The 11,079-nt window shown below is 34.3% G+C and overlaps 1 protein-coding gene across 4 annotated transcripts in view; it reads right to left on the reverse strand.

Annotated features, from left to right (window-relative positions):
• LOC119640062 (golgin subfamily A member 4) overlaps positions 1 to 11,079 on the reverse strand; it is a 62,675-nt gene that overhangs the window by 27,102 nt on the left and 24,494 nt on the right. For all 4 annotated transcript variants that reach the window (XM_038037839.1, XM_038037840.1, XM_038037838.1 and 1 more), the window contains exons 2-5: positions 8,083 to 8,413; positions 6,412 to 6,480; positions 6,289 to 6,330; positions 3,669 to 6,215 (exon numbers count right to left, since the gene is read on the reverse strand). In XM_038037839.1, the coding sequence (XP_037893767.1) occupies positions 3,669 to 6,215; positions 6,289 to 6,330; positions 6,412 to 6,480; positions 8,083 to 8,413 (2,989 nt within the window). The remainder of the gene's footprint in view (positions 1 to 3,668; positions 6,216 to 6,288; positions 6,331 to 6,411; positions 6,481 to 8,082; positions 8,414 to 11,079) is intronic.

Consider the following 11,079-nt stretch of genomic DNA (forward strand, 5'->3'; position numbering starts at 1 on the left):
ATATATATATTTATGTAAATCATAATCAAAGCTACGACCACCGCCGCCGTCATCTATTGAATAGCTGCTAACAACAAAATGCAAAATGCAATATGAGAAGCCCTAAAAATCCGATTAAAAATATGCGCTTGTTTCGTTGCATTTCAACTTTGTTATTCGCATAGAACGTGTTTTTATTCATAGTGATGTTTGTTTTGATTTCTTCTACTTCTTTTTTTCTTTTTTTTTTTTGACACCCACAACCAGCGGACATATTAAATTCGATGAGACGCGGGAAACTCGACTAAGGCATATAAATATTACCCGAAGATCAACATCGATTGTCATTAGTATTGTTATAATGATAGATGGTGAATGATAGAATGATAAAGCTATTTCTAGTTTAAGAACGAGATTGTAACCTTATAAGAGCTTTTTCAATTTTAATTAATATGACGATTACGTGATCCGAGTTTTCGCATTAAAATTGAGAAAAAAAAGAAAAAAAAAATTGAAAACAGTCTTACTTACTACTTAGGATACCGGGAACTATTACATATTACTATTACTTCTATTACTGTATATATATATATATATATATATGTATATGTTGCAGTGATAAAAAATTAAGAGAAATTCAATTTAATCGTTTTTAAGCCTATTTGTTACCCCAAATCCATTTTGTAGCCTCCAAGATAATCCGCCTCAGATATAATACCAACGTTTTTTCCAAATTCTCGAGACAGTTGGTCGTTCTACTCGACTTCCGGAATGACCTTCAAAACTTTCTTCGATCCGGCTTATATCCTTTCAATCGAATCAAAACAATATCCCCAATATCGAGTTTAGCGAGTAGCTAGCAGTCACATGGCGCTAAATTAAGTAACGACGATAATTGTGGAACGATTTGTGGAATCAATTGAGATTTGACGCATTTCAGGCACAAGATATCTCTTAACATGTTCAGCTTGTATCCCTTCATTCGAGTCAGAACTATATGCCCGAAGCGATCTCTCGGCCTTCTTTGAACTGTTTATATCACTAGTAAGTAAATACTTCTTCGCGACAAAGTTAAAGTCTCTCGGCAACAGAAGCGGTTTCATTTCGCCAACAAAGTTTACTTTCACTTCCTCAAAATCACTTTTTGCGTCCTACGAAACCAAGTGCAGTTAAACACACTAATGATGTTTATAATTATGAAATTTGACACAGATGTCTGTCCCAGCGATGCAAATTTAGAAGAGAAATATTTAATATTCGATACCTGCGCAATTTCACTTGAATTATTGGTCTTCATTTTTGATCACATTATTATGTATACAAGTGACCCTAGGCTATACATTGCTACACGCCTAGGCCAATGCAATGCAAATGATACACTTACTTACACTTGTATAGCATGTTACCTTTACAGTGTTTATAGTGTGCAAGTGTGAATGCCGGATGTATTGTAAATAGTCGATCTAAGGTCTTTCTTGTTTTATAGTCAAATGATGTTTTAAACACATTAAGGGGAGGGAAATAAGCGTATAAATTACTTCTGTTTGTTGCCGTTTGTGTTGTTCTCTGATAATGCCTTTACCTACATACGTCCATATATATATATATATATATATATATAAATGTACCTGTGTAATATAACATATATGCATATGGGAACATCAAAGCGTAACTGTGTTTGTGCTTTCAGATTACAACTGCATTGCAGTACTTGGAGGCTATTTTTCTCTTATTCGTCATACGTACATAATAAAAGGTACAAAAAGTTAAAAATTGCTTTTATATACACAACACATTCCTAGCAAAAGGAATGATTAACATATATATATATATATATAAACAATATATAAACAATATATATATATATATATACATATATTAAAAACAAATATATAAATATGTGAAAGGGTATTAGGAAAATGAAATGTAGGAGTTGGTTGAGCTTAACTCTTCACGGTTCGCTCTTATATAATTAAGTTATGGATTTATTTTATTTTTACCGGAAAACTAAAATATCAAACAAAAAAAAAAAAAAAACGGAGACCACTGAGTCAAACATGTAGTGTTTTGAATTGAATTACAAGAATTCGCAGAGAAAGCCAAACTAACTTACAATTTCAAGCTTTTTTTTGTTGTTATACACTAGTGGAACTTGCAAAATTGAGGTTATATCTGATCTTGTTGAGTAATATTCGAATCTATAAGTCGTAGAAGAGATGTAAAAATTCGCAAAGAAAGTCAAACTGACTTACAATTTGAAGCTTTTCTTATTGTTGTGAACTGATGGAGTTTGCAAAATTGAGATTATATCTGATCTTGTTGAGTAATATTCGAATCTATAAGTCGTTTTTTTAGAAGAGATGTAAAAATTCGCAAAGAAAGTCAAACTGACTTACAATTTGAAGCTTTTCTTATTGTTGTGAACTGATGGAGTTTGCAAAATTGAGGTTATATCTTATCTTGTTGAGTAATGTTCGAATAAACAGTTCTTTTAGTAGAAATGTAAATATTCATAGAAAAGTCAAACCAAGTTTCAATTTCAAACTTCTCCTGTTGATATGAACTAGTGGAGCTTGAAAATTTGAGGTTATATTTGATCTTTCAAGTAACGTCTGAGTATGTAGGTAGTTTTGTTAGTAGAAATGTAAAAATTTGCAGAGAACCTCAAATCAAATTACAATTTGAAGCTGCCCTTATTGTTGCGAACTAGTGGACTTTGCAAAATTTAGGTTATTTCCGATCTTGTTAAGTAAACTTTCAAAAAAATATACTATTTCGTCGTTGATGACTACGAATCGAAACCTTTGCACAGTCTTTTCTGAAGGCACCTACGATCTACTCAACTATTTAATAAGTTCCCTTTGTGCACTTGTACACGGTTTTTGAGTTTTCGAGAGCGAACACAAATAAGAAAATTATATTACATTCGGTCTTATATTCATCACAGTTATTATAAAAAAGGACTACAAATATAATAAGGGGGATGGACGCAAAGTGACTTTTTCTATTTTCAGAATAAAAAGGAAATTTATGTAGTGTTATATGTTGTACTTTACATGAGTAAGAAGCAAACAACAAAGAAAGCAAAAAGTGGTCCTCATTTTTTTGCATAGGCGAGACGGCGCTGTAGGCGTATCCTTCAACCAATTTCGATAAACCGCTCATCCTTCACACAAGTTTTAGTCGAAAATGCCGAAAAAAATATTTCTTTGAAAATTTAGGGAAATATTTCAACTTTTTTTTTCACATACTATATATGAAACGGTTTCGCACGTTCCAATTGTTTGCATGCCTAAACCTCTTCAGCAACGTCGGCATTCTTAAGGAACTTTATAAAGACTCGGGGTATATCTAAAATAATCACTGGGACTGGTGGTTATATAGAAACAATTTTGAAATCTAATCTACAAATTCAAATAAGGGAAGACAAAAGTTATTCACGCCTCCCTCTAAACAGAATTCTGTTATCATAAAGAAGAAACACGAAATAATCGATTTTTAGTAAAGATGGCGACAACGCAGACCCGCTAGACGACGTTTACATAAATTTTCAAAAAGACGAAAAAAAAAAAACGTTTAACATGATCTTCTATAAGAACGATTCAAAGGTATGGGACCAAGACATCTCTTATATTTGTTTTTGTTATTACCATTGTTTATTATTAAAAAAATATAAATTTGCTACTTACTGTTATTATTGCCAGAAAATTCATTCTCATCGAACTCGGGTTGTTCAGCGTTGTTGCTGGTGTTGTTCGATGAATGAGCGTTCGGCGAATTCGTATCAAATCCTGAGTGATCGCTAATGCTTAATGTTATAGATGTTGTTGACGGGGCCGTAAACATTTCCTCCAAAGGAGAACTCGATTTCTCCGTCATCAGTTCTTTTTCATCCCTAACGCGTATACTCGATTGCTCTTTAGCTGAAAGAACATCACCTTGATTCTTATAATCATGAATTGAAGGTCGTTTTTGTATGCCTTTAGACGTAAGCACAGAACTGGCTTGTTTATCTTGACTTATTTGGGATGATGCCGAAGTTTCAATTGATGTTGTAACGGTATCTGTCCTTATATTCTCATGAATTTCATTAGTTTTTTGCTTATCATTTGTTAACGATTTAAGAGGTGCTTCTAAATTTTCGTTTTCTAAAGTAGACTGTTGATTCTCCGGACTGTCTTGTTTGGTTGATGTTGAAGAAAAATGATTCGCTTGCACTGCCCAGTTAATATTTGCAATGTCTACTTTGACAGGATTTTTGACAGACTTTAATACGGGAAACGTAGTCTCGTCTACATCCATGGCTTCGTAATTGGAAATCATTTCTTTTCTCACTACCGTCTTCTCGGAGCGTTGCACGTCTTTTGGTTCGGATTCTTGCGACTTTTCATTTTCTTCCATCATTTCATTATGTTCTTCAATTTTGTTTTGCACTGACTCAGCATTTATAGATCCACCAGCTTGTATCCCCCCTTCTGCTGGAACGTTAAATAAACTGTCTCCATTTTCAGTAATGCCGCCGATGGTTGCAAGAGCTGTCTCCTCTTGAATATTGAATGTGCGACTTTCCTCATTCTTGGTCGTCATAATCATATCTTGCGTACTGACTTTTTTAACCTCTTCAGCCAATGTTCCAGTGCAAGTTCCCCTTTTTTCCGTATCAATATTATCCAATTTCACGTCTGCGGTCATAGCATGCCTGTTATCATGTATATTAAATGTACGACGTTTCTCGCTATCATTTGTAATCGTATGTTGTGTGTCCATGTTTGCCCCATCTTCAACCGATGGTATATTAAAAGTCCTTCTATTTTCAAATCCAGTCTTAGTTAAAGTCATAGTTGTATTTATATCACCTATCTCCTCTTGGATGTTAAATGTGCGACGTTTCTCAAGATCAGTTACAATGTTTTCTTTCGTGTCGATTATTGCATCACTTTCGATTGAAGGTATATTGAAAGTTCTTCTCTTTTCAGATCCAGCATTACTCAAGGTCATAGCTATATTTATATTATCTCTATCCTCTTGCATATTATATGTGCGACGCTTCTCCTTATCAGTTACAAGATTTTCTTTTGTGTCGATTTCTGCTAAACTTCCAGTCGCTTCTACATTGAAAGTTCTCTTCTTCTCAACATGTTCGGGAGGCAAAATAAAATTAAGATTATTAAAAGATGGTAGATCCTGTTCAACAAGCGTGCTATTGACCAGATTTACAGCATTCTCGGTCGATGCCACATCGAAGATTCTCCTCTGTTCACGATAGCCCAGTGGCAGAGCAAAGTTTAAATTATTAAGCGATGGTAGATCTTGTTCAACATAGTTGCAATTCAAAGGAATTGCCAGATCGTTTAGCGGACTTACAGAACTCTCCTCCTCTATCGATGTTATATCGAAATTGAGTGTCTTTTCAGATTGTCTTATTGGCAAGTCAAAGTTTATATTATTAAAAGATGGTAGATCTTGTTCAACTAACGTATTATTCAGATGATTCTTGTTCTCTTCGGCAGATTTAGGAGCGTGCGAATAAGAATTTATTGTAATATTTATTTCTTTTGAAAATGTTGGAGAATCTGATAACGATTTCTCATGTTTCCCGATAGACTCGTCACTAGACTGGCCGACTAAATTCAAATTCAATTCAGTTTTATCGGGCGACGACGAGGCCGTTGAAAATTCTCCAATAAATCCGCTGGCCTTTGTCGAACTTTTCTCGCCTTTCGTTGGCAAGTCGATATGTTTGTTTAATTGTAGTTCTTTTTCGGCTTGTTTAATGGCCTTTTCGGCTAAAGCATTCTTTTCTTTAGTTCTTAGAGATTCTTCTTCTTCCATATGTTGCAATATGTGACGTTCTGCTTGTTCTAGAACTTTCTCAACATATAATATATTTGTTGACGACGTAGCTTCCAACATTTCTATAGTCGCATTCATATCGACTTCCATCGGTTCGACTTCGTCCAATTCGTTGCATTGTTGTTTTTGCCCTTCATCCATAGGTATTTCAGGCAATTCATCCAAAGTCCGATCGGAAGCACTTATTGTATCGTTAACAGTACTGTAATATGATTCCAACTCAAGTGTCTTATTAACTGAATGCTCGATGTAAGGCGATGATAAACAATCACGTCGTTCAATTGAGCTCAACTCTTCATGACAATCGGTGAATAATTCATTATCCGAAGATATAGTTTCATCCGTTTCATTCGGTAAAAGTACATTAGGTTGCAGTTTTCCATCTAAAAGGATGAAAAATGATTTAAGTTAATTGTATTATAATACAATTAATTTGAGAGTTATGTGTTTATGTACCTTTGGTAATTTCTCGTACATCATAAATAATTTTCAATTGACCTGTGTTAAATAATAAAAAAATGAAAATACTTTTTATTACATACATATTGCAATGGAATATACTTTTCATATTTGACTAACCTTCTATATCTCCTATATCGGTATCAGTTGGTAAATTCGGTATTTTAGTTTCATCAAATCCAGCTAAACCTGTTTGGTTGGAAAAATTTGGAATAGAATGATTATTAAAAGCTTGGAAAATACAAAAGATGCTGAGGGACCTACGCAATATATTCTTGTCCTTTATTCTAACGTGGAATTGCGAAATACTATGAACTCAGAGAAATAAAGCTTTAGCGCAATTCTAACAACGAAGTAAAAAAAAATAAATGAAGAAAATTATATTCGATCGCGATCAAATCTTTTACACCCCATTACCGTTATCCCATAAAAACAAAAACGGAAAAGGAGTAAATTCTCTTGTTCTATTTATACGGGGTGAGGGCGAGACTGATTTTTTCCATTTTCGGAGTAAAAATTTTTGTCGAATAGGCTTGTAGGCATTGTAGGCCACTTCCAATTCTTTCGGCACCTTCATTTTCGTCACAGTGTTACAGTGCTTACCACAGATACTACATAATTGGGCAGACAGATAGGCGGACATGCTTATGTGCAGTCCAAATTTGAAACTGGCCAAGAATTTATATGCTTTTCGAAGCCTGTTTCTGCGCCTTATATAGGTATCAAAAAAAAAAAAAATTAAATTTTGATGCACTGATTGATAATACTGGACACTACTACAGAATCGCCCACAGAATATACGTTCAAAATTTTGTACATTTACCTGCTATAGTTTATGATTAACGAACAAAAAACCAATAATTTTTTCCGGGGTGTTCTCGGTTTACGTGGTGCTGTGGGCGTGTCCTTCAATTGATTTTTCAATATTGACCTGCGTGCTAGATTTTCAAATGTTTCTACCAAATTTGAAGTCGATAGCTTCGCTTTTGCGACTGTTTCCCGACATTACACAAACTGACAGACGAATATGCTTAAATTGATTTAGAATTTGATGTTGATCAAGAATATATATACCTTTTGAGGTCTCTAATGCTTCGTTATTGGCGTTGAAAACATTTTGACAGAAAGAATATACCCTCATGCTTCGGTAATGGGTATAAAAATTTTGTACTCTAAGAAAAGTGTGCGGTTTCTACACTTACATTGAATATATAGATCGGATATATTCAACGAGTAGAAGAAAGAAGTCGCGATTGACCAGCCTATTATTGATTAAGCTTTCCCGTCCGTCTGTCCGTCTGTCTTGTTCATTTGTGTTCAACCTATAAGTCGATAAACATCCAAAGTCCAGAGATCAGCCTATCATTATTTATTAAACCTGCATGTCCCTCAGTTTGTCTCTACATTTGTATTCAGTCTACAGGTAGGACTTTCAGAAATTTTGATGAAATTTGATAACATGAACGTGTTTTACCTTAAAGGCGAACGCTATTGAAATTTATCCAGATCGGATTTCTTTTTCGATCGCTTTCCATATGTGGGCTTATTTGGCAAAGTGATAACTTTAGTAAGCGAAGTCGTATAAGGTGTTTAATGGTTGGCCGTGGCCTAATGTTTTTATTTGTTTTAAAATTGACAAAAAAAATATTGCTTTCATAAGCATGTCATGCCTTATTCTAGGTACTTGGGGGGGACCGAAAATTTCAAATGTCAAAACTCACTTTTTGAATGAAATGCAAAAAGAGAACTGCATTCTAAATATAAATACTTAGACAGGAAATAATAACTTACCTAGAAATCTATTCAACGATTTATTGCTACCAGCAGCGCAATCATTATGCAAATCTTTTATGTCAGTTATTTGCTTATTATGGAGATGATTGTCAGTAGTAACTTGTATAGCATCTGGAGCATTGCGATACTTGTTAAATGCTGATGTGACTTCAGTTGCAATAACTGCGCCAGCAGCTGTTAAACTAGTTGTATCGCATTGCGGCTGACTTACACAGCAAGTGGCAGCCATAGTAGGTGTCGACGGTGTAAGCAAGACTGAAGGCGAGGATGCTGGCGTTAAAGGTCTTGTGTTAACTAACAAAGTCTTAGATGCCGATAGGGGACTATGCTGTAATGAAAACAAATAAAAAAAAACAAAATTATAATAATTGACATTTTATAGAGATCCTTTCCATTAATTGCTTTGTTTTCGCATAGTAGGTCGCACGTTTGTATCAATAATTAAATGCAAAAACAAAGTAAATTACATTTTCAATTAATTAAGGGAGAGCTTTAACAAAAAAAAAAAGGCAAATAATGACGCATACAGCATCGATTCAGTATAATACAATGACCCCCGTTTGCATACACACTTGTACACGCATTGCATGTAATGGGAGCATACGTTTGTTTTTATATACGTAGGGATAAAATTTGGGGTAACGTCGAGGATTTTATGCAATAACCGCATTACCTTAAAAAGATGAAAAAAATCGAAACTAATTGTGTTTTTGACTAATTTTAAAATGTTTAATATCCAGTCGCCGTTTCTCCTCCTGCGTGAGGGCACGTTCGTAATTTCATTAAAGAGACTGACGAGAATTTATTCTATTTCTTCGAAAGTAGTCCTCTTTTTCCACGTTATCTATTTTTGGTTAACCCGACTTTTCGTTTGAAATATGGCATCGCTTTTAGTGAAGCAACGGATCAAGAAACACCTCTCTTTAATCGCGATAAAGCTAAGACTTCTGAGATATGCTTAGTTGAACAATAGTTCTCAGAATTGCTTGCACCTGATGGGGTAGTTGTGTTATTAGCGCTGTCTGCATGTATCTCCGTGGCTTGGCATTAGATGAAAATTTCTTCAGGGGAATGGTCACTGGATGATTCTATCTCGTTAGGTGAGGGCACATTTAAAGCTGCACATGATGGCTTCGTTTCATGCACAAGCGAAAAATGGTTAGTTATTTCTACTTGAAATGCTTGAGATTTGTGTCAACTCGGGGCAAAAATCCGTGTCAAATATCCACACTCTCTCTCTACCTGTCATGTTTGGGTAAGAGTCCAAGAAGAAATCCTTAGTTTATATGAAAAGTTGAAGAAGTCGTTTATGGCAGAGCTTAACCTTTTAAACTCAAGAAGAGTTCATTGGCAAATAGCAAAACATCTGATGGTAGTGAAAAAAGAAAATCCGATGTCTCTAAATCAGAGAAATTTGATCGTTTGAAGGTTTCATTTTAGCCTTGGAAAAATAGACAATAGTAGTGGGAGTGAGCCTTGAAAGTTCTTAAATCTGATCTCGCACACATAGGTTAAATATAGGTTAAAGATAACCTATCTAGGTAGAGGTAGAATAAAACACAAACGAACAAACGGACCGGTACATATGTAGACAGAGGACTATTTCGACCGACCGGCAAAGATAATCTTTGAAAAGTGTGGTGTCGAAGTAAACATATGACATCTATGGGGAATATGTCCTCTACTAAATTTTATCAGTTCTGACGAACGAGTAAAAACCCACAAATTTTTTTTTAAGAAAAACAGAGTTTCCTTCAGTTTACGTTCCACTGCGGACATCTGCTTTGAGCAATTTGGCCCATATTCAATACCAACCCACTTTCGAAAGTTTTCAGTGTTTCTACCAAATTTGAAGCCGATATCTTCATTTTTGCGACTAACCGAGTGCCAACAACAAACGGACAGACGGACAGACACGGCTTAATAAATTCAGAATTTCCCTCTGATCGGGAGTATATATATTTTATATAGTTCGTGAAGCTTCCTTTAGGTTTTACTTACAAACAAAATAGGTGTACCCCTATCTTACAGTGATGGGCAGAATGAAGCATTTTTCAGATCGAGAAAACTTATTAATTTACACTTTTGTTTTCGGTGCACTTTTGCTTTTCGGACCTCACATATATCAGTTTTGCAGTTTTTGTGATATATTTTTTATATTTTTTTGATTGAGTTTTTTTCTTGTATTTAACATAGTCTTCTCGGCTAGCTATCTCTTTATATGCTTATATATATATATATTCGCTATGCTGGATAACATCTGCCGTGCAAGAGAAAATTAATTACAAATAAAAAATCAAAATTTTATTAAAAAAAACTATGCGAAGACTTGATATTTCTAAGAAATCAAATTTTTTTTTTCTGAATTTAAATTATTTTTTCTACTCTTTAACTATTTTCTTCATCTAGTGTATGAGTTGATTTTCACATTCGTTCGCCCATCATCTTGGCAAAAAAATAATTTCTATACAAAACATAATTTAAGAAAGCATGCAAACACGTTGAACATGACATTGATTTTACATTTAGTTGTTGTTGCTGTTTATTATTTTCTGTTTTTTTTTTACATTTTTTTTTTTTTTTTTTTTGCTTTTCTTTCTTTTTTCAAACACACTAACGTCAGCTGTCTGCCAGGTATGATAAGTTCTTGTTATTGTTTGTTTTAATAAGATTTTAGGGACACAACAACAACTATGTAAAACTTTTAGCGTAAATTGAAATAGAAAAATAAACAAACAAACAAACAACAACAACAGCAAAATGAACTAAATATAGGAAACATTTTTCATTTAAAAGAACGATTGTTACAAGAAAGTGGATGTCAACAACCAAAGATACGCAAAAGAATTGTGATGAGAATGCAATGCGATGTCCGTTGCATAGAACATGTGTTCGAAGTGTCGAGAGACATACCGCTGCGGACCTAGTTTCTCTAAAAGGGTTTTAAAAAATACTTCACGGCAGCTGATAACCGTACCATTTAAGTCGCCTATA

The sequence above is a fragment of the Glossina fuscipes genome, unplaced genomic scaffold (assembly GCF_014805625.2).
Source record: "Glossina fuscipes isolate IAEA_lab_2018 unplaced genomic scaffold, Yale_Gfus_2 114, whole genome shotgun sequence".
Taxonomy (NCBI): Eukaryota; Metazoa; Arthropoda; class Insecta; order Diptera; family Glossinidae; genus Glossina; species Glossina fuscipes.